The following is a 25,953-nucleotide window of genomic DNA, read 5'->3' as shown; positions in this document are numbered from 1 at the left end:
AATGCTAAAAAAACAAATTGAGATATAGTTGTGATTTTTTATTTTAACAAATTTATATATCCAATTATTTTAAATTTAAATTAAATAATACAATGTTAAGATAAATGATGTATATCTTTATCATAGCTTTTAAATTTAATTAAATTATTTTAAAAAAAATTAAAAAAAATCTCAAACTGATTATTTAAAATGAAACTAAAATTTGCTATTTATTAATGACACAACTAAATTTGATTTTTAAAAGAAATTGTAATCTGTAATTTTAAACTAAAACTGATATACAAATAAATTAATGGAGAAAATTTATAATCTATTAATAATATGGGTAAATTATACAGATAGTCAGCTAATTATAAAAAATTTATTTTAGGCACTAAAATAAAAGATTTACAATTTAAGCACTCATGTTATTAAATTGGGGAGTGGGAAGCTAACGTGGTAGTTATAATAATAAATTTAACCTTTAATTTTTACATATTATATCAACTTTGTCATATTTTAAAAAATTAACTCTCAGAATCTACATATGATCTCAATTTAATCCTAATTCTAAAAAAAATTAAAAATATATAAAAATAAAAAATTAATTCAAAAATAAATAAATACTTTCAGAGAGTATAATCATAAATTAATAGTAAATAAAGATAATTATATTAATATTAAATAAAATAAAAATTTCTAAACCCCGTCAGTCTCCCTCTCCAGCCCACCACCGTCCCTCTCTCATGCTGCTGCAAATTGAGATACAACAAAATTGCAGCAGCAATCAAATCACATAGATAGATAGATACAGTTTTATTCAAAAAATTAAATTAAGTATTTTTCATTAAAAATAAAAAGGTAAAACGACTTTTTCAATCCTTCTCAATATTGATATTGAGTAAATTGTTCTCTCTAAAAAAATTAAAATAATTTAACCTGTTTATTTCAAAAGTAAGTAATTAAAGACAATTAATTCCGTTATTAATGTTTTTCACCAATTGTATGTAATTTTAATTGATATAATAACAAATTTAGCACTCAAAGTTTATAGATTCTGTCAATTGGTTTTAATTTAACAAATTTAGCCAGCAATATTTGTGTAACTATTTGAAGCTAAATTTGTTATTATACAAATCAAAATTATGTAAAATTGAGATAAGATGTTAACACTGTGATTAATTGTCCTTATTTTCTCACTTTCAAAATTGACAAGGGTTAATCAATTTTTTTAGAGGGGCCAATCTGCACAATATTAAAATTGAGAGGGATTAGATAGGGATTTTTACCTAATAAAAAAATGGAAACTTTTTCTTGGGCTTTTGGGGCTTTGTTCAGCCCAAAGTTCCTAACCACCTGACTGGATCTTTCTTGGCATCCAAACAGTGACAAATTATCAAATCGAATGGTCCTCAAAACCCAACTCTTGAGATCCTTCTGGAATCTCTTCTCTAGCCTTCTCCGCCTCTCTTATCTTCTTAGTTCTTCCCAATCCCAAACCCAACTCAGCTTTTGTTGCCTGTGCTTTCTCCCCATTTCAAACTCTGTTTCTCTTTGGGAATTTTGGGTTCTTCTCAGTTTATCCACTTTCAATTCCTTCTTCTTTTGATTGCTATTTTAATTAGTTTCATCTGAAAAAAAAAAGAAAAAGAAATGGCTTCCTCAACTGCCCAAATTCATGTCCTTGGTGGTATCGGTTTCGCTTCTTCAAGAAAACCCAACCACCATTCACCCAGAACGGTTTTCTTGGGCCAAAGACTGAACAAAACGTCGCCGTTGAACGCCGCCTTCCTACGACTCGCTAAGACCAACAACAACGGTAAACGGTACAGCGTTGGGCCAGTGAGAGTTGTGAACGAGAAAGTGGTCGGAATCGATCTCGGGACTACTAACTCGGCGGTGGCGGCCATGGAAGGAGGGAAGCCCACTATTGTAACGAATGCTGAAGGGCAGAGGACGACGCCGTCCGTGGTGGCGTATACGAAGACTGGGGATAGGTTAGTAGGGCAGATAGCGAAACGACAAGCCGTTGTGAACCCTGAGAACACGTTTTTCTCTGTGAAAAGGTTTATCGGAAGGAAGATGTCGGAAGTGGATGAGGAATCGAAACAAGTTTCTTATAAGGTTATTAGAGATGATAATGGGAATGTTAAGCTTGATTGTCCTGCCATTGGTAAACAATTCGCCGCCGAGGAAATCTCAGCTCAGGTATGTTATATTAACGGCTTCTTACTTTCACTGCTATGTTGTGTCATGAATTGTCTTTGCTATGTTTATTGAGTTTATTTGACTTGGAAGTTTGAGAAATTGAAAATGTTTTGCAAACCAAATTTATGGAACTTTGGCAATGAATGCATTACGGATGAAGCTTTTTAAGGGTAATGGAATCTTTCTATGGCTAATGGGTTGTTTCTATTTTTGGATATAGGTTTTGAGAAAGCTTGTCGATGATGCTTCGAAGTTTTTGAACGATAAAGTGACCAAAGCTGTTGTTACTGTCCCTGCTTACTTCAATGATTCCCAAAGGACTGCCACAAAGGATGCTGGTCGAATTGCTGGGTTAGAAGTTCTTAGGATTATCAATGAACCTACTGCTGCCTCTCTGGCATATGGGTTTGAGAAGAAGAACAATGAAACCATCCTTGTGTTCGATCTCGGAGGTGGTACCTTTGATGTCTCAGGTATGTTAGATAGTTGAGAAACTATTTATCTACATACATAGTGATTTCATTTATCCTTTATTGGTGAAGATATTAGAAAATGTTTGATTGCCTATTTGTTTAATATGTTATAGTGCTTGAGGTTGGTGATGGAGTGTTTGAGGTGCTCTCTACATCTGGAGACACACATTTAGGTGGTGATGACTTTGATAAGGTAGGTGTACATGATGAATTTTGAACATTCTTCTTTGGGCTAGTTGTATCTTTCAGTGCTGAAGCATGTCATATATGTCATATTTTATGTGCAGAGAATTGTAGACTGGCTTGCTGAAAACTTTAAGAGGGATGAAGGCATAGATCTTTTGAAAGACAAACAAGCTCTTCAGCGGTTAACTGAGACAGCTGAGAAAGCTAAAATGGAGTTATCTTCTTTGACTCAGGCAAACATAAGGTATCTCTCTTCCCTTCTTTGTGTGTATGTCTTTCATTTTTGCACTTTCTACTCGGTGCTTAATGACAAAGACTTTTCTTTTTGGGTTCCAGTTTACCTTTCATTACTGCCACAGCAGATGGACCTAAACACATTGAGACCACCATAACCAGGGTTAAGTTCGAGGAATTGTGCTCAGACCTACTTGACAGGTAGTTATTATCATTTTAATATTTTTTTATCATGTTTAATTTTAAAAAATGGACCAAGTAGGAAAAGGAGAATATGTTGATGTTCCTAATTTTTGTGCTTAATCACTAGGGTTTTAAGTTTCTCTTGTGTATTTAATGTAATCTGAAGGCTAAAGACACCCGTAGAGAATTCCTTGAGGGATGCTAAACTTTCCTTCAAAGACATAGATGAGGTTATCCTTGTTGGTGGATCAACACGTATTCCTGCTGTTCAGGAACTTGTGAGGAAGATGACTGGCAAGGAACCGAATGTGACAGTCAACCCAGATGAAGTTGTTGCCTTGGGGGCTGCAGTTCAGGTGGGTTTATTCTTGTTCAAGTTATATTGATAGCTCTATAGTTATCGTTCCTTTTCAGTTGAATGCGGCAGGGTTGGTTATAGATTTCATTGCAATATGTCTTATTATTGTTTTTAAGTTCTATTTTTAATGTTTTTCCTTATGTCTCTCAATTGGTTGTAGGCTGGTGTTTTATCTGGAGATGTCAGTGATATTGTGCTTTTGGATGTGAGTCCTTTGTCACTTGGTCTAGAAACTCTTGGTGGTGTTATGACCAAAATTATCCCAAGAAACACTACGCTGCCAACCTCCAAATCAGAAGTGTTTTCAACTGCTGCTGATGGTCAGACAAGTGTCGAGATTAATGTACTCCAAGGTGAAAGAGAGTTTGTTAGGGATAATAAATCTCTTGGCAGCTTCCGTCTCGATGGTATCCCACCAGCACCACGTGGGGTTCCACAGATTGAAGTCAAATTTGACATTGATGCCAATGGTATCCTCTCTGTCACTGCTGTTGATAAGGGAACTGGGAAGAAGCAGGACATCACTATCACTGGTGCAAGTACCTTGCCAAACGATGAGGTATGCATTACTTTTGTTGCTCAGAGGAATTGCTCGGAAGCCATCTAAAAGTTCTTTGCACATATTTCATGCATGAATTTGTGCATGTTCATTGGGATTGGATGCAAGAATTGATCATTAACCATTGCCCATTCTGTTGTTAAAATATGCAGGTTGATCGAATGGTGAAGGAAGCTGAGAAGTTCTCGAAGGAGGATAAGGAGAGAAGAGATGCTATAGACACAAAGAACCAGGCTGATTCTGTTGTCTACCAGACTGAGAAGCAGCTGAAAGAGCTCGGAGACAAGGTTCCAGGTCCAGTGAAAGAGAAAGTAGAGGCAAAATTGCAGGAGCTCAGGGATGCAATTTCAGGGGGCTCAACACAAGGTATGAAGGATGCCATGGCTGCCCTCAACCAAGAAGTGATGCAGCTTGGCCAGTCACTCTACAACCAACCCGGTGCAGCAGGAGGTCCTGGTGGACCTGCACCTGGTGGTGAAACTGGACCTTCAGATTCATCAAACAAGGGGCCTGATGGGGACGTAATTGAAGCAGATTTCACAGACAGCAAATAAAAAGGCAGGGTTTGAACCAGGTACGAGAATTGGGTTTTTTGTGGACCGTTGATTTGGGGGGGGGATTGAATTTCCTATCATTTTTGTTCCCTGGTAGTGAAAGAAAACAATTGGTTTTAGGAGTAGAGAGGATGAAGCACGAAATATAGAATGCATATGGGTGTTTAAAGCCTAGGAACATTGTTTCAATTGTTAATGGGTTTCTTGATTTGGCTCCTATATTGAAGGAATGAAAGTTAAGAGTCTTTAGGGTCTACCTTGTGGAATTCTGGTCTGCTCCATGGATCCCTGACAATTGCCACACGATATATATTCTCCCCAAAGAAATGACTGACCATTTTTTGCATTCAAACAAACAAGCTGTCTACTGGCATTATAGGCGCACAAATTATAAGCCAAAGGATCTATTATTTAAGAGTAACAATTCGCGTTTATTAAACTCGTAACACTCCCCTCCTAAACTTCCAAAGACTCAAGTAATGAAATAAATTTTTATAACTTCTTGATATTATTTGGAGTATCCAATCATCAAAATGAAAATATTAGTTCATCATATGTTACGCACCCACTGACACCTGCACTACTTTTTCGATCAAACATATAATAATCTTTCATGTTTCGGACATGCGACACCTACATTAGTTTCTTTAACCTCGAACAAGTACAGTATAATACAATGTCATTATTGGTCACGCGATTGTAACTGTGAGATACGATAGCTGTCTTTAATACCAACTGATATTTACAATCTAATAACCACCTTGCAAAAGATAGAGGGCAGAATCAAAGAACTTAGGCTCACATAAACTCCATCCCTACAGAATGTCGTACTTTTCATTGTGAGATTCAAGTCACAATAATTATGGACAGACCAATTCTCCAGCTCATTTAGAACAGTTTGGATTTGAATTTGACTGTGTCCTGTTTGATATAGAATGTGTTGGATATGAGTTAAAATCTGGTCTTTTAGGTTTTCATCCATTAATATTCAATACATTGATCATCTCCATTCAAATGTGTAAAACCCGCTTATTAAATATGAATGTGAACTTGTGAATGATAATTAAACATATATTAAAACCAGTGACATATATCCTGCATACGGTTGCGCCAATTTCTAACCAAAACCACCAAACTAAGCTAAGTTGAGCCACAAGTTTGAAAGCAATTTTCAAACTTGTTTATTGGTTTGGCTGGTATTATTTGTCCAATGATTATTATTAGTATACAACTCTGTTGATGTAACACTAATGTACAAGACTCATTCTTAGGGTATTGAAAATATTATATCAGTGAGGCAGGTCAACTTGCATTTCACCAATATGATGATGACAAAATCCACGATCCCTATGCTTCCGAGAGATCTACTTTCTCATTTATTGGAGCAATCGATGGATCTTCTGCACTGGATGGTTGAGATTCAAGCTTCGCAGCAGCCTGCAACACTCGGTTTTGAACATCTAAGGATGAAGGTGAGGTCGAAAGTCCAATGCCATTGGTCTCTAACTTCCCAGCAATCCATGAATATGCCACAGCTCCAACTTTAGCAGGACCCAACAACAACCTGATGAGAGGTTACAAAGATGGAACAAAAATATCATTGCCTGTCGCTGAAATTAGGTAAAATCAGTTTACAGATCAAATTATTGGTCACACTTTGTAATTTGACTAAGAATTCTCTATTCCACAATGGACAATAAATTAATGTCACATGTAGTAGTGTTATAGAGGACTTACGTCAGATCTTTCTTCAGATCTTCAGCGTTCTTGTATGAAGAGACCCGCCGGTAAACGGTCTGGTGGAGTCATAAGCCAGCAATGAAGAAGCATTAGAAAATCACCATTACTGGAGGGCCAAATTCAACTTAACTGCTAAAATATTCTCTTCAACATATAACCAAGGAGGTTCAGCACTAAGCCTCAACTAAAAGCAACAGTTCAATGTCGCATTAGTACATGCAAGGAGCAAAAGCCAACTTATCCTCTAAAGTGGATCGATATCACTTTAGGCATCAAAGGAACCCACTCAATGTAAAAGGGGGCATTTAAGTACATGGCAATCAGATATCAAACCATTTTTTACCGTGAAAATCATATACATCTACATGGGACTCAGGAAACATAGTTCCTTATTTCTGGTTTAACTGTGGCTATTTGGAGTGAATCACCGATGGCTATTTTATAATGAATCAATTTTATTATGGTAAACCAGATAATATTTCACACTAAGACCCGGGTCTTAATGGCTGCAGTGAGTTCAAATTTGACTAAAACCTCAGTATTGTCTTTTAAAACACGGCATTCAAAAGATCCAAAATGCCAAAGTTAGTTTCAAATTTGACAAACGAGGAAATCAATGTCAAAGACAGACTTTTGCCAGAACAGTTTAAATCAGGTGAAATAACATACCAGGACAAGGCCAAGAATGCCAATAAGCTGTAATGATTTCTCCCACTCTGAAAAAAGAGAACTGGTAAATCAATAAAAACATTTAAAAGAAAACATTTCTGATGTGCACAAGCATGACAGAATCCCAGGAAAATTAGGTTAAAGAGAACAAAATATTAAATAACAATATGAAAGTTTGAAGAAAGTGAAAACTGCATGCTTGATGAGTAACAATCAATCATTTCTTCTGAGTTTCAATTAAAAAAATTTATATATATTTAAAGTACAAGATACACACCTAGCAGTGCATAAATTGCTGCTATGGAACCCTGCAACAAAGATACTTATTAGAATTTAATGGGTTTCAATTGATATAATTCATGTGTTACATATGAGGACAATGATGACAGTGCATGTTTCTAAATACCAAATATCATTTTAATATCAATTTGGTCTAGCGTAATTAAAATACCATTTTCTTGGGGTTCATTCTTACTAGTACATAAACTGAAGCACATATGTCACTCAAGGAACCTTAGTCTTACCACACCATACCCAAGAACTTGTACTGGAGATGGATTGATATCTTCTAAAATTGCCTCAGCTTCCTGTGGTGAACACAGTTAAGATTTATTACATTAGCAATTTTAAAAAGTAATAAAAAAAGAAGAGTTAGAGAAAGCATATTTTTATTTCAAATAATTCAAGGATGAAATATTTTGAAACCCTAGATCAGTTTTGGCTTAGAAGTGTCCTTAAATTAAGGCAAGACTTTCTAGCAATGTGCAACTGATTATGTTGTCGGATGTTTAACATGTGTGTTATTAGAAGCATATTTTCAATAGATTTCTTTGATCATATGCTATAAGCAGCTATCATATTTGGTAGCAATAACATCTAAGATTGTAACCTACATACAACTCCTAAAATCAATCACATTAACTCAAAAAAAAAAAAAAGTGTTATTTTCCATCCCTCATTTGATCTTGGTCAACCAGTTCAGTCTATCAAATATGAATTCAGTGTTAGCTAAGGTCTTCTAATTACAAAAAAAGAAAAAAAAAAAAACAAAGCGTGGTGCTGGTAAAAGTTCAGCACTGGACAGTACTTAAAAAGTTTTCAGGAAAAGGGAATAGAGCATAAGAAATACCTCATTAAGTATAGAAAGCGTTGTCTCTGGCTTTAGTTCCTTAACTCGGAGACCCTGATTCACCCAAGATTGGAAGCCACCCTGGACCAAGTATGGTCTCTGTGATGTAAAGCACAAATTAACAATTAGTTTATGTAAGCTAATTTGCAATATCGAGCAACCTACAAAACTCATTAAATGCAATAACTAGGGCAGAAGTGCAAGAGGTTAGTAGATAAGATATCTAACAAAAGGATTTAGATTGTACTGAGAGAGCAGGCAACAATGCGGCGTTGAAATTCTGAAATGAGAGATTAGGATTTAGGGATCTAACTATTTGGAGCTTGCATATTTGCAAATTGGGTTTGGTAAATTTTTCTAAACCATAAGTGAACAAATTAATAATAAATTCCAAATCTAACTAGATTTCATCTATGTTGGTTATTTCAATTTGAGCAGAATATGCTCACTCCTTAGACCAAAGACAGTCATTAAATATCTAGCTGTAATCTTTCAGAATAGGAGAACTCCCACATTGATTCTGGTTTCCAACACAACACTATGAGCCTATGACATGAATGTTAATTTACGGAAAAATGATACACTCTTGTGAATTCCTGATAAGGCGACTCCCCTATTTCATCATATTTTTGTGTATCTCAAGGATATTTTCTTATAGTACTCTGAAAATTCAGAAACACATACCTTAACCCCAAGATTTCTCAATGATCTTGCAATTCCTTTGGAGCGACTACCATCAGCATCCATAATTATGACCTTGGACCTGTCCTAGAAGTGGTAGAAAGAACAAAGTCAGAGGTTAGTAACAAAGTGTGTAACTAGTAGTTAAGCTTAAGGTAGATCCAGTAATACTGGATGTGCATGATCACTGTTTAGATAAGAAATAACTCATAATAAATTTATAGAAATAACTTCAGTTTGTCCCCATAACTTCAGAGGTAGTGACAAAAACCAAGATACAAACCTCAATGGTTTTCAAGTTCCGAATAACTACAGCAATCAAGGAGTCATCAAGGTCCCTTCCACTCTTTAATACTTTACCCATAAAGCCATTAACCTGAATACCAATGAACACCATAAAATATAGCGCTTCAGAGAAAAAGAATAAAAGCAAACACCATTTCATATTGCTTAGTTTGCAAAGAGCTTAGAGCCATATTTAGCACTAAGCGGCAGAGCAAAAGTATTGATTTCAGGTAAGATAGTGATGTTTATCCAAACCTCAGGTAAAGATACACATGCATAACGAAACCGAGCTACTCGCCGAAGATCGGGAATGCCATCTCTCTCTCTAAGGACCTTGACAAAGTTAATGCCCAAAAATAAGCCACTTCAAAAGTTCAAATTCAATAGAATAGGAAAAGTAATTTTGACCTGAGGAGAATAATAGATTAACCATCTACGAGGGAAACTTATAACTATTTACAAAAAGAGTCCGGTAACACTGTTATGCCAACAGTGTCAGCCTCTCACAGGCATGCTATTGTATCATTGCCCAGACAAGTTTACAGTCTCTTACCTCAGGCCGGACATCAATAAGGAAAGCATTCTCCTTTCCAGACAAGAGCTCCAAAGTTAGCTTAGGAGATAAGTCCCCAGAGTAACCACCATATGCCCATACCCAGTAAAACACCCTGCACAGATCTGATACAAAATAAAACTCGCCATTCGAGACAAGAAAATATGCTTGACAATGTCTAATTAAAATGAGCACATAAGAACATTCATACCATAAAGTGGCTGAGGTGCCAAAAAGAAGGAAAAATGGGACAATAGGATCACTCGGGTCAAACCCTAGACTCCTTTCCACCCCCTCAATGCCGGTGTAAACCTGGTTAAAGTAAATTGAAATTCAGTGAAAAAAAAATGCTCCCAACTAAGCTACAATGGTGAAATAGCTGATAGGAATCTCAACTTTAGATCTTCAATTTTGCAGGGCCTAAGTAACAAACTGAGGATTAATGAATTTAATGAAAAACGATTTATCATTGACATAGAAAAGTAAATACAAAGGAAAGTTATATGCATGCTCCAACTCATTGTTCCAGTTCAATTGATTCCTATTAATACCAACTACTTGCTAATATCTACAAGTAGAAATTTGTTTGTGGATGGTCAAAACTGATATCTATGACAAATAAAAGGGTACCTGTTGCAGGGCTGCACCAACAGGCTTTAAGGCTTTTCCGGTTCTCTCTTCGTAAAGAGTTAATGCATCTTTGATCTCTGGTGGAAGACGTTCCTTGGCAGACCCATAATAATATCCAAAAGAGGAAGCGCCATTAAATAAAGAATCCTCCACTACAACTATTGTACGTCTCAACAAGTCAACAGCAAAAGCATTAGCTTTATTTGAGGCTTCATTCAAATCATTTGACAAGTTAGAGACCTTATTATCAGCTAATGCTTGAGCATTGTCTACAGCTTCAGAGGCACTTGTTGTAACAGAAGTTATAGAAGAAGTAATTTTATCCAATAAGTTTCTCATAGCATTCTCTCCCCTGTTCACTGAAGAGTTGAAGGACTCATTAACCCCAGTCAGAAATTTATCAAGACTGTTTATTCCACCGGATAGTGAATCGTTGTCAAAGTTCAGGGTGCTAGACGCTGCAATTGGATTCTCAACCATTGTGTCAACAGTTGAGATGGTTTCAGATCCCACCATCCCCATGGAATTATTGGCATTTTCTACTGATTGGTTTGTCAAATCCACAAGTGTCTCCTCTAATGGGTTTGAGTCATTTACTGCTTTGACTGAAGAACTCCAGACATTAGAAATGTTGCATTTAGCATCATTGAACTTTTCTGGGCAAGAATAATTATTAATGAGGTCCATAGGTACTGGTTGTTCAGTGGTTTCAGCAAAACTGGTGTAGAAAGGTTCCATTGCTTGTGGTTTAAAGGACATTCTATGGAGATTTCCTCCTGACATTCCCAGAACAGACTTGTCTTGTGCATTACATCTGAACTGAAAATCCTTTTGGAATGGAGTGAAAGGTCGCAAACCACCATGGAAAGAAAGCTGCTAGAGGCATTGTTTCGAATAAATACCGTTTTAAGGAATGTCAGGATTCAGGAAAATCAAAAAACATTAGTTACATGAGAAAATGAATGCCTTGGCAATGGAAGCAAGACAAAACAAGCAAACATGACCGTCTACTAATTTATTCTATTAAATAAATTCCCAAAATAACTAGAACATATTAATGACTTAAAATAAAAGATATTGTCTACTGAGACACAGACACAAGCATTCCATCAATGCAGCTGTGATTGACCAACCAACTTGTAAAAACACCTAAACATTCAAACAGACTTGATGTTCCATAAGCAATTAAACTTGATTAATTCTATTAAATTTTAGTTACTTGAGCTTGAAACGATCTAAATTTAAAAAATGATATAAAACTCAACTCAAGGATAAAACTAAAGCGGTACAAGCAAGTCAAATAGTGCATGGAAGAAGAAATTTATGGTTTAAGAAAGTGAAAACTCCACCTGAGAATGTGAAGAACAACCAGGGGTGGCTGAGCAAACAGGCAACATAGCGCAAATGTTCTAAATAGCTACCAACCTTTGAAAGTTCACCAAACTCTCATTTCTGCTGGAAGCAAAAAAAAAAAAAAAAGAAGCTCATCAATCTCCAATATAAACACACCCTTTTGAAGAAAAATTCCAAGATCATAAAATGAAATCTTCAAACAAACCGAAAAGGGAAAACTTTTAGGATGATTCAAGGTCAAAGTGAATCAAAAGTATCAGTAGGATAGAGCTTAAGCCATTTGTTAAACTGATTCCTTCATTGAGTTCCTTCAAATCTCTAGACACATTGCATTTAACAATACACAAATGCCAGAAACACCACCACTAAAAAAATAGATTCTTCAACATGGGGTTCTTGAAACTGTAATGAAAAAGAAATAAAGATAACATAAAATCTTCAAATTTGGTACCAAGTAATCCACTCTCTATTGCACAAAAAAAAATGAAGGAAAATAAAATTAAAAACAAGTTGAGAAAGGGAAGAATTGAAGGGAACTAACTGGTTAATGGATATTAGTGAGTAGGAGGGAGAAAGATGAAAATGAAGAAAATATAAATAAAACAAAAAAAGAAACGGGTGACTATGGAAAATCGTGTGGCTTGTCGAAGCCATTGCAATGCCCATTAGCTTCTTAATCTATAGATGGGCTGAGTTGGCTCCTCTTTGCCTCTCGTTTTGGTTTTGTGGGGACGAAAATTTCGTTGTCGGTTTCATCATCGCATCACCAATCAAACTAGGAAAAGAAAATACAAAAATAAAATAAAATCTAAAAAAAAAAGTATCTAATTCGACTTGCTTACTTGATTCACGTAAAATGTCGGTAAAAATAAAAATAAAATATCAAAGGAAGGTCAAATTGTTGAAGGAAAAGGGACAAGTCTGAGTATGGGAAGTATTGTGGACTTGAAATGTAATATGATTTATTTAAAACGCTAATGGGAGGTGGGAGGCTGTCTTATATGTTGCAGTCCAGAGATGGTACCCTGAAAAGGTAAAATTAGTTGTATCTTGATGACTCCAACAGCTGCTTTGCTGTATTTATCATAGTGTAGGTAGTGTAAAGCAAGAAATATTGAAATTGTCCATGTTTGCAACAAAATTGTGGAAATTAGTGACCAACTGCAGGTCTGCGCAGAGAAGCATAAAATTTTTGTTATTTGGACTCGAGAATGTGATGTGTTGGAACTTGGAATACAAGTACATTTGTGTAGGATTATATTCAGCATACCATAATGTGAATCAAATTATTGGTTGACAGAAACTTCCAAGTGTTTCAGGGAAGTTAGCAGCCCCTTGATTTTTACTCCTAAAATAGAGAAAAAGAACATTCATCTTAAAAATATTTAAAAAAAAAAAATGGATCAATGCTACGACACATGGTTTATTCCAAGACTTCCCTTTCATCATTGAACATTGAAATGAAAGGATCAATATTTAACTTTGTTTCAATTCAATAGGTTATACAAATCGAACCGATATGTTAAATTTCATTCGTTGGTTTTATTAACTGTTCATTCACCAAAAGTTGAATTCTCACACTTTATGAAAAGTGAAAATCCAGAAAGTCGAAGCTCATTTTTTTATTATTACATTTCAATGAAAAATGAAGTAAATACACGTAAAGGAAGGAATATATAAAACTTAACGTCAAAACCGAACAATAACAAAAGGTTAAAAAATAATGGGCAACAACAAAAAGCTACCTTCACATAACATGCAAAAATAATAACCTTCAATGCACATATCCAGTGTCTCACAGCATTTTCGCTCCTACTAGGCCTAGACACTGAAATATGGAAGCGCCGCCAGCAGCAATAAAGCTACCTATTTCTGTCGGCTTAACATGTTTTGCGGAATAATATTCAACTTTCACTAGTTTTCTCTTCAATCTTGATTTTAGATGCCGATTTTCGTTGTGCTTCTCTTCTTTTAGATTGAATCTGGCGAACATACTCGGCAACAACAACATGCAACTTCGGAGCGAGCTTACTTGGAGAAGAGACATTAAGGCCTGCCCTTTTCAATGCTCGTTGAAGATGTTTTTCAGCCGCTTGAGCATGGACGGGGCAATGAGGAGGATTAATAGATCTTAGGATTGGTTTCTTGCAAAGCTGCCCACTATATATAAAAGATACCGTTTCTTAAATTTACTAAAACTAATATATTATAAGGCTCAACTTTTGATCACTTTGGCCAAAAAAACATGCAAGAAAAAATGTAGTAAGCAAGTATTACAAGAAACACAAACTCAGGCATGGATAGACATGGTTATCCAATACAGTGACCTACATAAGAAATAAAGCCAACCATAAATGATGCAGTTGTTATCCTACTCGAGCAAATGTATGATAGTAATTGGCACCACTAAGGCAACATCTAAAAATTGTGTACCTATGTGTCCCTAGCATGCAGATCCCAAATGTCCAAAATGGACAGAGCAAAAGATTCAGTGTCTAGTTTTAATGTGTATTTGGCCCAGCTCATGAATGAATTTTTCTGCAACAAAGGTAGAAGTAATGTCTTTTGCTCTTGAAGTTCTAAAATTTTTCTAGCCTATGCAGGAACCCCTTGTGGTTTTCAGACAAAACAATAAACCAAAGCATCTTCAAGAAAGAGCTCATCTATAGTCACACTCAATAAGATCCTTTTGCAGTCTCACTTTACCCTTTAAACTATTGGAAAATTATAACTTTTCCACATTCATCATTTCTTTTACTTCCCCTTGATTTCATTTATGTTTTATGTCTAATTAACAAAAAAATTACTTTCTCAAAACCTATCATCTAGTTTAATAACATTGAATATTTTATTTTTATTTACTAAGAAGAAAATAAATAAAAATATTTTTCAACACCATACAGCACTTCTGCATTAAATTTGCAGAACACTCATGGTAGTTGCACATCAAGTGAATCAGGTTAACCATGTTAGTGACTCTGTCTCCAATGGCACTTCTTTAGTGAAGCCCCACCCATGCCAAAAGGCCCAGTGTCATTTATATAGGTAGTAAATAAAATATCGATATCCAAGTCTCAATTGCAGGTGCAGAACTCACAGAACTTAATATAGTATAAGGTGGTTAGCTAACATGTGGCAGTGGTCCAGTCCAATAATCCCATATACATTATTTAAATTAATTTTCGCGAACAAAACAAAATTACTGTAGTAAAATCACATACTAAGCATATGAGCATTAACATCCCATGCATCTAAGCCCCAAATTTTACAACATAATCTAATTGAATATTATCCCAAATGACTGAAGTAAACATCAAAAGACAATTTAATCAGTGGAGACGAAAGCTGAGACTATGACATAACAGGTAGGATTAGTTTTCATATCCTATGTATCTTGGACTCATGTTTGAGTGTCGGTTACAGGTGTGTGTCCCACAAGGGTATTTTGTTAGATTTTTCTATTTTTTTCCATATATTTGGAGGATCCTTGAAGGTCATACCCCCATATCTATGTCTCAGACACAAGGGTCAGACATGGATGCTTCAATAAAAATGATGAGTTGAAGCAAAATAGCTCATATCCACAGAAGAGTTGATATCAATCCAAATTTTTGGAATGCTTTCAAGATATTGAGGCAACCAAAGCCAAAACTCTCTTCAACCTTTCTTAAGCATGACCACATGCCACACACAACAACTTCATCCTCTTCTTTCTATAAATTATTTCATTCCTGTAGGTTTGGGGCATAAGATTACAAACCAAAGACCATCTACACATATATATTATCTTAACCTATCTTACAACAAATATTGCACGGTAAATGCAACCTCATGGTTAATTAGAACATATATGACATTCTCTCTAATAACACTCGGTCACTCACATCAATCATAGAAACTTCTTCTCCTAGTAAAATATATAATCAAGGATTCTCTATGACATGAGAGAAAATAAAAAGGAAATAAACCATATTCACAAGAACACACCATAGTTGCAATGGCATTTAAATTCCAACATATGTTCTTTCTCTAGAGACTGCCAAAACCACTTCATTGTTTCAACACACAAAGCATCTTTAAATAGCCGAATACCTTATCCCATTCACAACAAAACTGTGGTTGGAAAAGAAAATAGCATCTACTTAAAAAAGACTCTCAACTTAATGTTGATATTCTTAAGATCGCTCGCTCAAGATTCCTCATATCACCGTACAGGATCAAAATTTTATGTTCTAAACAAGAGGAAGAGTCATTAATAAATTCAATTTCCCAAATTCAGTAAATACAAGTGCATAAATGTTACCAAGATCACAAAAAAAAAGGAAAAAAATTCATGATTTTTCCTAATAAATCAATTACAATTAAACCCTAATTGAACTTATAGAAGGAATCGCGTTTAAGAAAAAAAAAGCAGAAATCACATAAAAATAAAATCGTGAATTATATAAAAAGAACTAACCTCTTGATAGGAAAATTACAGCCTCGATATAGCATCTGATTTGTATCCTTCAAAATATGCTTATGACAAAACCGAGTCAACGCCATCGCTTTATCTTTGCAATCTGAAATCTGACACTTGAGCTGAAACCCTAACCCTAACTTATTATTTTCATCGTTCTGTTCGCCATTCTTCTTCTCGTCTTCTTTGAAGGGGCTTTTTCCATACAGCCAATAGTATTCCTTGTGCTTTCTCTTGAGCTCCTCCATTAGACTCCAGTAGTGAGCTTTGTAGAGCCTCGCCAGCTGCTTCACCCGCCGTGACCGCCGACGAAGCACCTCTTGTCGGCTCAGGTAGTCGGACTTGGAGAGGGCCAAGTCCTCGTCGGTGCCATCGATTGTAATGGAATCGGCCATAACTGGAGGTGATACGGTGGTGCAGGATGGAGAAATCGAGTTGGCGCACTTTTTTTTTTTTAACTAAATTGGGGGGTTTTGAAAATTTTGGAGGGCTTCTGTTTTAGTTTTGTTCCGAGAGCGCAAAAAAGAGAAATATTCTATAACAAGCTTCTTCCCCCAGCTCACCTTAACAAAGCCAAAAGAAACCGGTTAAACCGGTCAAACAAAAATTAATAGCTAAACAAAGATTTTTATTCAACGCAAAACCACGTGGGTGGGAGAGTAAAACACTACCCCCAGGGCCCAGGCCCAGCCCTTCCTAAAATCCTCTTCTCTTCCCCATTGATTACATCAGAAATAGAAGGCGGGAAGATATGCAATCAAAGTCCATCTGAAAGACAACTCATCCAACACATGCCTGAAGACTCTTGCACCATCGCTACCCAGCTAGTCTTCGAGTCCTCCCGAATATACTTTTTAATATCAAAAGAGGATGACGTGGATTAATCAAATTATTAAACATGCTACATTATCAAACACATTAAAATTTCATAAATATTTACAGTTTTAGAAATTTCAAATTAAAAAAAATCAGAACTCAAGAAATTTTAGAAAATATTAAAAATTTTATAAAATTACTAATATTCAAAGTCTTATCAATTATTGAATATTTTAAAATTTTTTGAATTTATGTACATTTTATTGAGTTTCTTTTTTTTTTGGAAAGTTTTAAATAATTTTTAATATATTTTTTATATTTTATATTTTTTTTGAATTTATATACATATATATATATTTAGCTTTTGTAAATAAATATTGTAATGGGGTAATGTTTTTGACACAACACAATCTTTTACTAGAATTGTTCTATTACAAAATATATTATGCAGATCATAAGAAATTATGTAATTAAATCATATATATTGTAATTCTTGTTACATAATATATTACAACATATATTTTCGAAAGCTTTACAATATATACTAGATGTTGTCACATTCACTATGTTGATAAAAATATTTCCTTTTAAAATTTATTCAATAATGAATATTGGTGAAGTTGATGGATTGGTATTTTAACGATATTAATCACTTGTTCGATCTTTGGATTTATGATTTATAATCATTTTATTTAAAGATGATAAAAAAGTTAGAAAAAAACAAAAGCATTGTTATAATATTAATTATACTTTAAAAGAAATGATATTTTCGTAATTTCATAACTGAGTTGGCAATCAAGTGAATGATTACACCAACTCACTGAAGTACTTAAATAATACTAAAATCCTATCAGAAAAGTACACATGGAAACCACAGATTTAGAACACATATGTGTGTATATAATTAGCATAAAATAAACAATGAAACATATGGTTAAAAACTAATTAATTATAATAACACGTGAAATATATTTGATACTAAAATAAAAAATTAGATTAAATTATGAGTAAAACGAAATTTAAACATATAAATACAGTAGATTAACAACACTAAATACACTATAATTATTTATCATGGTATTGTAATCAAAATAAAGATGATAAATTGTGCATATTAAAAAAACATATGAAACATTAAAATTAATCTTTGGTTAAGTGGTAAATTTAAAATGTTACTAATCCAAATGACGAAGGTTCAAATTTCACAATACGCATATTTTATTAGTTTTTGTTAAAATGAGAAGATTAAAATACCCTCAAACAGTATAATTTATTGTAATTACGAAAGGACATTTTTATAATTTCTCTAACCAAATTGATCCGATTGAAGGTGACATCAACTCAGTGAAACAGTACTTAATAAAAACTATTGATATTATAGATATAGATAATAAATATTGTAATGAAGTAACATTGTAACGCTCCGAATTTTTGGAATAATAAGTGGCACGGTTCCAAGACCAAATACAATAGAATTTTGATAAATTTAGGAAATAAATTGATTAGTTGAAAGATTATGAAATTAAAAATGTGGAGAATGGTTAGATCGTAAGTGTTGAAAAATTAGAGGATTAAAATACAATTTAATCAAAAAGATTTAATGTAAGCTATTATTAATTATTTGACATGAGAATCGTTTACAATATGTCTTGGTGTGATGAAAATCACTTTTAAATCAAATTGAAAAAGATAGAAAAAGATAAATTTTCATTGTTAACATACTTCAAACCCGAGTTGGACAAAATAGGATAGGTACCTTAATCATTCTATTTGAAATTTTGAAACTCATATATAATTTTTCAAGGTCAATAGAAAAAGGTGTCCTAATTAACATACTTCAAATAGTATATACAATGAATCTCAACACCCACAAGTCATCGAAAACCCTCAAATTCTTAAATTCTCCCAATAATTTGTCTTGTAACAAAAATATTAAATTAAAAGCTAATATAGGTTAACTCAATACCGAGGACAAAGAAATTGAGGTAAAATTGTAAGATCTAGATCCAAGTACAAATGTATATTTTTCAGTTGGTTCAGATGAAGAAAAGAGGCTTGGATTGCCTATTGTATGGTTTGTAGCAACAAAATCTATGACATCTTTATTAGGATGAGAAAAAAAATAACACACACCCACTCGATGTTAGTACTTAGTAGTGTTAGTAGAGGTAAAAGGAGATGAATTGGTGGCTTTTCAATGATTGGTATTGAGAGAATCAGACAAACTCGTCAACAAAAACTAGAATGGGCTTCTCAAAAGATGAATTGGCTACAAAACATTCATTGAGTGTGTTGTTTACTGAAGTTTCTTGCAATAGCTCGTGACAGTAGTAGCACGCAATTCCTCTTGATTCTTGCATGTGATTTTCAATGGTTGCTCAATCCCCTCCTCTATCGGGCATCTCTTCCATCTACCTTGATCGGCAAGAGAACTATTATTCAGCTATGATGAGTGTGAATTTCTTAAACAAACTACTATTCTAAAGGCGTCACGTAAAGTGAAAATCTCAGACCCAGAGATTTGAAGCAAAAAAGCTCATAATAACCATAAGTTGTGAGAGATTTATCTTGTATTCTCTCTAATCCATATCTGCCTTGTATTACCCTTAGAAGGGTCATTAATAAGATGATCATTCTTATCAGTACTTCTTAAATAAAGCTCCATCCTTTTACTCCAATCCAAATAACTAGGACCAGCTCATGCTCAGTAATTCTTGTAATTACAGGAACAACACCCATCAAAGACTTGGTCTAAACCATTTTATAAAACCCCCAACACCACCCAACCAAGACTGCTAACGTCAACAATAAAACCTTAATCACAATTGACAATGCCTGAAAATTCCAGCAAATAATCCCAGACCAGACACAAAAGGCAAATCCAAATAACAAAATGATACCCAGCAATAGCAACAAAAAAGAAAGAAAGAAACATAGTCGCTATGCCACCAATAATAAGGAACAAACATACAAGAGAGCAGAGACTTATGGAAGCCAGTTCCTAGGAATCTGGTGATCAAGCTTTGTAGAGCTTGTTGGTGGAAGTACTTGGGGCTGTTTGGGCATGACAAAAGTAATCTTGGATACCGTGTACATCAGAATGGGAGAAGAAAGCGACATATAGTTTCATTCAACTGATCACATATTTATATACAGTGTAACCTCCTAAAATAGGAAAGAATCAACTATTAAATACTAAATATCTGCTTATTTACAAATCTAATCCCTATAATTCTGCTACACACAAATCCCGATGATTTTGTTGATTACAATCTATTCAGTAATAATTAGTTCCTATTCTGTAACAAATAGAATGATGCTTACCAAATTGTTTATCGTGATTTTGAGTCTTTTATATTTAAAGTCATTAAAAAATAAAAATAAAAAACTACAAAAATATATAAAAGTGTAAGAAATATAAAAATTGTGAACCTTATAAAATTATTATAAATGACTAAAAATTATAAAAAAATATTAAAAATACAAAATATTAATTAATTTTTTTAAAAAATTCTTAAAAATATTTTAAAATATAGAAATTTATTAAAAATATTATAAAATTTATTTTAAAGTGCAGAAATTATAAATATATATAAAATTATAAAAATATCATTACAAATTAAATCAATTTTTAATAATTTTAATATTTTTTCTATATTTTTAAATATCTTTCATTAATAATTGGTTTTTATGATTTTTATTTTTTAATAATATTTTTAATAATTTTAAATTAACTTAATTTTTTAAATATTTTTAATAATTTTCTATATTTTTAATATATTTTCACAAATTTTACAATTTTTTCATAATTATATAATATTTTTATAGTTTATATAAATTAAACAAATAGTTTTTATAATTTATATATTTTTTAGGCATTTATAATAATTTTTATAAGTTTTTAATTTCTATTTTGTTGCACTTATATATATATATATATATATTTTATAATCTTTAAATATTTTTATAATTTTCTATAATTTTTAACATTTTTATTAATTTTAAATATAAAATATCAATTTTTGCCACACGCAGCAATCTTGACGTACCACGTGGCAAAACAACGTAAAAAACAGCTATCAATACTATGTAATGGTTGACTGTTGATTTTAACAATGAAAGGTTTAATTTATTAAAATTTTAATATACAGGCATTTAGTGGCTAATTGTCAATTAGATAAAACATATACAACTTAGCCATGCGATTTATCCAATTTTGCTGGAAAGAAAGCTAAACTTCCTTGAAGCAGTGAAATTGGAAGTTGAACGTCTCCAGCTTAATATTTCTGCTGCTGAAAGAGATAGAACTTTGTTGTCTTTAGGAACTTATCCGACCATAGTTCTTGATGCATTGGTCTTGGACTATGTTAGGGTGTTGATCAGCTCACGAAGAAGAGTCCATGCTGATACTGCAGCCTATAAAGCTTTGGATGAGGTTACAGGGTCCTCACTCCTGGATGGCCTTTCTGATAGGAATCCGCTGTTTGCTATTGAAGTTTTGAAACAATTACTTGCTGGGGAGGAATCACTTGCCGAGTTTCCATTACATTGTTCTTTCATTGATGCAATGTCTGGATAAGTTGAATGGTTCTCTTAAAATAACCAGGTTTGCTAAGCATTGGCGTGAAAAGCGTCTGCTGCTAAGCATCTTTATTAGTTCAATTTCAATCAAGAAGGATATATCATCTCCAGCTGCTTCATGCTTGTTAGCTACCATCACCTTTCCAGACTATGAAACACATTGACTGTATCTTTCATCGTCTGGTGATGATCTATTTCCTTATTAAAACATGAACCTATTTGTACTTTGTGCATGTTTGAATTCATAGTATTTTAAGAATGCATTTGACACCAGCTGAACTGTACCCAAATGTTTGATTTTATACCTAAAGATAATCATGTGTAGTTAAGTATTTGAACTTTGCCTCCATTAACCAAGTGTGACATTTCTCCAAAGGCCATAAAAACCCAACAGCTTTTGGGTTTTGATAGCCAATTGGGGATATGTCTGTCTTCCTTCAGAAATAGTTATGACTTCCTTCAGTCACCAAGGGATCTTTCCTTTGTCCCATTTCACTAAAAAGCTCATTCCTCTAGGAAAAGAAATAGAATAAACTACCATTCTATTTCAACCACCATAAATAACTATTGACAATATGCTATATATTCGTACTAAAAACTTTGCCAACTCTACAGTTTAGCCCCTAGTCTCCTCTAAACATCGTAGGTTCATATTGTAAGTGAAATATTACTTTTATCTATTCAATTGTGCTTACAAACGTCGGTTCCGGTACTGCAAATTCTGGTTAATGATGATTACTCGTAAACACATGCATGAGCCATGTTGCTGTTGCTTATTTTTGCTCATATATTCATTTAGCATTATTTTGGTACCATCTAAATCCAGTTCCTGTTATTTTCATTTAATGTCAATTCACTCTTTACAATCATTTCTCAGAATATCGAGTACGATTATTTTTCATTTAGCATTATTTTTGCTCATATATTCATTTTACAGGATATGGAGTAGGATACAACATGGTGACCATCACGGAATATAGATTGCCTGAAGTGAAACCAGTAGCTGTTATGTACTTCGATTTTCCCCTTCTCAGTTGGGGCTAAGGGTTCATACCCTTAGTCATGATCTTGAAGTGTCACATGTCATCTCCCATAGATGAGTCTGAGGCAAGTTGGCCAAGTGTCTGTTACCGTAGGTCTAAGTAGAGGGTTGATTAGGCGCATTGTTATTCACATGGGTGAATAGTCTAGGAGCAGTTGCGAGGGGTGTGTTCGAGAGATTATATCTGAGGGGTTGTTTGAGGAGTGTTTCTGAAGTGTGGAGGTTTGAGGAATGTCTCTGAGGGGTGTAGGTATAACACGTGTAAATATAATAATTTAATGGGTAGACTACACTTAGTCACTAAATTATGGGTAAGTTTTTGTTTTAGTCACTTAACGAAAAAAAGTTACCATTTAATCACTGAACTATTTAAAAGTTTTCACTGTTAAAATCGATCCTATATGATTTTCTCTGTTCACACTACCTGCACCAACCAAAAACTCTATTTTCCCTTATATTTTTATAGTTTAGTTTTTCTTTCATGAAACAACTTTGGACGTCAAGAATTTACGAACCAAAATTCAAATAGCTTTTTTTTTTTTATCTCCGACACTAATCGTAAGATTGACTTGGATCTAATAAGGTATGTTTTTCTAGTCATCGATGGTATTGATCCACCGTACAGGTCGCCGAATTGTCGCTTGGAGCTCGCTAGTGGAACTTTTTTTTTAGAAAAAAACTTAACAACCTAGTGACATAAATAAAAACTTTTGAATAGTTCAATAACTTGAATGAAAACTTTTGAATAGTTCAGCAACTATACTGTAATTATTTTTAGTTAAGTGATCAAAACGAAAACTTACTCATAGTTTAAAGACTAATGGTATAGTTTACCCTAATTTAATTGATGTTTGTGATACATAAAATAATTATTATAAATAATGTGTAAAAATATTTAATTTTAAATATATATATATATATAATTTCATAATAAATAGGGTAAAGTACAAGAATAGTCACCCAACTATTAAGTTTGTTCTATTTTTATCATTCAACTATTAGTTTTTTAGATTTAGTTGCTCAACTTTTTAAAATTAAATATCTTGTCATTAATTTAGTAACGATCTAACATGAGTTTTTTTTATTGATCTCTCAAATTTTTTTTGATTAGTATTAAATTACTAAAATACCATGACTAAAAACTTTACTTTTAACTCAACTTTTTTTTTTCCAAGAAATTTGTATGTCTTATAAAAAAAAAATTAACAACAAAAAAAGAGTAACACTTTTTGAACAAGACAAACAATATACAAAAGGATTTAATTTGGACATAAGACAACAAAACATTGTTTAACAATGACATGAAAATTGATACAAATCACAACTTGGAAACAACACAAAATTCTACCATTAATAAGCCATGGAACAATATGTTTCATCTTTCCACACTGGCTATTAAAATCATCACCTTAAGAAGTCGTCACATTAATTTTCATAATTAAAATGGACAACAATTAATTCACAAAGTCTTCTCCATAAATAAATTGATTAAAAGTGAGGTTTAAATTGTACAACCATCATTACCATTTTTTTAATTGGCCTTCAATAAAATTCAAATCTCATCACATTTTTGAAACCTCTTTTTAAACTAGGTAGCTCATTACCTCGGATGATGAGACCATCTATGGTGGAAAAAAATGAACTCAAAATCTTCATTAATCCAAACTTTTTGTATTTTTTCTCATTCCTTATCAAGCAAATCTCGTGAAAAGAAAGAACCACCTTTAATTTCATTTTTTTTTTCAAGTTTTAGAGAGTCACTCTTGATCAAAGTGCATCCTCAATATCTTAATGATTGTCACTTATCTTGTTTTTAATTATACTTTGGGTGTCACACCCGGAAATGTTAAAAAGATTAAGTGCCACAACAATTATGAATATTAAATTAGAAAAATTTTCTGTTTAAGCAGGTTCTAGTGTAAATTAGTGAATCTGATGGACTGCTTGGTAAATAGTTTGATTTCAACTGTTAGTCTCGTTACATTAGAATGGTTTTCTTTAGTGGGAAACATTAGATTTGATGTTGATGAAATGAGTTTTGTTGAACGAGTGCGGAAATGTTACATAAAGAAGAGGCGTCATTCTCCTATGCTTATTTTCTCGTCTGTATTCATCTTCTTTTTTGGTTTGTTTTGTAAGAGAGAAAAGTTAAGAAGTGATTTGGTTTGTTTTGGTGCCTGTCAAGTTTGAAAATGAGAAAATTGGTCTCTCTCAACAAAAATTATAAAAAAAATTTAAAATATATTTTAAAATTTCAAAATATATTTTAAAAATCAAAATATTTATAAAAATTCTAAAATTTATATTTTTTTAAAAATTATAAAAATTTTAATTTTTTAAAAAATATATAAAGAAAATAAAAAAATTATAGAATAATAATTTTGGGACTTAAATAAGTTATCTAATTATTCAAGTTTATTATACTAAAGTTTTTATTATTATTATTTTACTTTGAAAAAGTTTTCAAATATATATATATATATATGGTTTCAATTTTATATACTTTAACATGAAATTAGTTATATTGTAGCAAGATTTTAATTTGACATATTTAATTTTTTTAATTTAACTTTAACATTTCACTCTATTTGACTCGATTCAAGAAAATTTCAAATCAAGTTGGGATGATAAAACAGGACTCGTTAACTCAAAATTTTTTCACTTGATTCGATCGAATACTCACCCTAATATAAAGTGTTACATCAGGTCATCTCATCAATACCCACTCCATTAATTTTAAGATCATTATATCTATTTTCATACTCTAATAGTTCAATTATGTTCTCATTAGTAGAATTGATCCTTAAAGAATAATTAAAAAAGCTTGTGAATTATCATGGTCCAATGCTAGCGTTCTAAGCTCTCCTTTTATCTTAATTGACTCATTCACTTACCAATGTATCTTGATAGTGGCCTCCATGTACACCCTCACCATCTGCTCTTTTATTACGCATAAGTTACAATTTTAGTCCCTATACTTTAATTTAATTGTTTTTAATTCTTGTATTTCTTAAATTTTAAATTTTAATCTCGATCAAACGATAATCATTAAATTAATTAAGTTAAAATTTACGATTTATCAAATGCATAATACTACGTTAATTTATTATTTTTATATAATACTCACAAAAAATAACATCATCTTAATTAATGATTCAATTGCTACTGTTTTGAGTTAGTATTAAAACTTTAAAATTTGAAAAGTGTAGAAAATTGAAGAATATGAACTAAATTCACAACTTGCTGAATTTGACCTAATGGATTAACTATTACTATTTAGA

At 32.9% G+C, this 25,953-nt stretch overlaps 3 protein-coding genes across 9 annotated transcripts; 1 reads left to right on the top strand and 2 right to left on the bottom strand.

Moving 5' to 3' along the window:
• Nucleotides 1-1,356: 1,356 nt before the first annotated feature.
• LOC107914594 (stromal 70 kDa heat shock-related protein, chloroplastic) lies at nt 1,357-4,990 on the top strand. Its single transcript, XM_016843535.2, has 8 exons — nt 1,357-2,187; nt 2,408-2,660; nt 2,774-2,853; nt 2,948-3,090; nt 3,183-3,281; nt 3,430-3,619; nt 3,782-4,180; nt 4,333-4,990. Exons 1-8 carry the CDS (start codon nt 1,633-1,635, stop codon nt 4,732-4,734), a joined length of 2,121 nt encoding a protein of 706 aa, XP_016699024.2. The 5' UTR covers nt 1,357-1,632; the 3' UTR covers nt 4,735-4,990.
• Nucleotides 4,991-5,779: 789 nt separating this feature from the next.
• On the bottom strand, nt 5,780-12,465 carry LOC107914595 (calcium sensing receptor, chloroplastic). Of its 7 annotated transcripts, XM_016843538.2 has the most exons (15): nt 12,316-12,427; nt 11,980-12,176; nt 11,771-11,873; nt 10,422-11,294; nt 10,003-10,103; nt 9,792-9,906; nt 9,494-9,571; nt 9,237-9,329; nt 8,957-9,040; nt 8,273-8,371; nt 7,668-7,730; nt 7,421-7,451; nt 7,144-7,190; nt 6,472-6,530; nt 5,780-6,298 (listed from the first exon to the last, which is right to left on the bottom strand). In XM_016843538.2, the coding sequence occupies exons 3-15, from the start codon at nt 11,816-11,818 to the stop codon at nt 6,082-6,084; spliced, it is 1,908 nt and encodes a 635-aa protein (XP_016699027.1). In that variant the 5' UTR covers nt 11,819-11,873; nt 11,980-12,176; nt 12,316-12,427; the 3' UTR covers nt 5,780-6,081. The 7 variants fall into 7 exon arrangements, with proteins under 7 accessions (XP_016699027.1, XP_016699025.1, XP_016699029.1 ...); XM_016843536.2 differs by having other exon boundaries at nt 11,980-12,465; XM_016843540.2 differs by lacking the exon at nt 11,980-12,176 and having other exon boundaries at nt 12,316-12,457.
• A 907-nt stretch (nt 12,466-13,372) lies between these two features.
• On the bottom strand, nt 13,373-16,808 carry LOC107914592 (INO80 complex subunit D). The gene is made up of 2 exons (XM_016843534.2): nt 16,234-16,808; nt 13,373-13,934 (listed from the first exon to the last, which is right to left on the bottom strand). The coding sequence occupies exons 1-2, from the start codon at nt 16,626-16,628 to the stop codon at nt 13,679-13,681; spliced, it is 651 nt and encodes a 216-aa protein (XP_016699023.1). The 5' UTR covers nt 16,629-16,808; the 3' UTR covers nt 13,373-13,678.
• Nucleotides 16,809-25,953: the final 9,145 nt, after the last annotated feature.

This window comes from Gossypium hirsutum, chromosome D10 (assembly GCF_007990345.1).
Source record: "Gossypium hirsutum isolate 1008001.06 chromosome D10, Gossypium_hirsutum_v2.1, whole genome shotgun sequence".
Taxonomy (NCBI): Eukaryota; Viridiplantae; Streptophyta; class Magnoliopsida; order Malvales; family Malvaceae; genus Gossypium; species Gossypium hirsutum.
The sequence above is the reverse complement of the archived record's forward strand: the minus strand, read 5'-3'. Positions and strand labels throughout refer to the sequence as shown.

Bases quoted from the DNA above. Each gene is read 5' to 3' on its own strand.
- LOC107914594 (XM_016843535.2), top strand. From the start codon at position 1,633: ATGGCTTCCTCAACTGCCCAAATTCATGTCCTTGGTGGTATCGGTTTC. The intron at 2,188-2,407 runs GTATGTTATATT...TTTTGGATATAG, and splicing joins CCGAGGAAATCTCAGCTCAG to GTTTTGAGAAAGCTTGTCGA. The intron at 3,091-3,182 runs GTATCTCTCTTC...TTTGGGTTCCAG, and splicing joins TTGACTCAGGCAAACATAAG to TTTACCTTTCATTACTGCCA.
- LOC107914595 (XM_016843536.2), bottom strand. From the start codon at position 11,818: ATGTTGCCTGTTTGCTCAGCCACCCCTGGTTGTTCTTCACATTCTCAG. The intron at 9,330-9,493 runs GTTTGGATAAAC...ATTGGTATTCAG, and splicing joins CATGTGTATCTTTACCTGAG to GTTAATGGCTTTATGGGTAA. The intron at 8,372-8,956 runs GTATGTGTTTCT...TTTACATCACAG, and splicing joins TGAGAAATCTTGGGGTTAAG to AGACCATACTTGGTCCAGGG.
- LOC107914592 (XM_016843534.2), bottom strand. From the start codon at position 16,628: ATGGCCGATTCCATTACAATCGATGGCACCGACGAGGACTTGGCCCTC. The intron at 13,935-16,233 runs GTTAGTTCTTTT...TTTTATATATAG, and splicing joins TGTAATTTTCCTATCAAGAG to TGGGCAGCTTTGCAAGAAAC.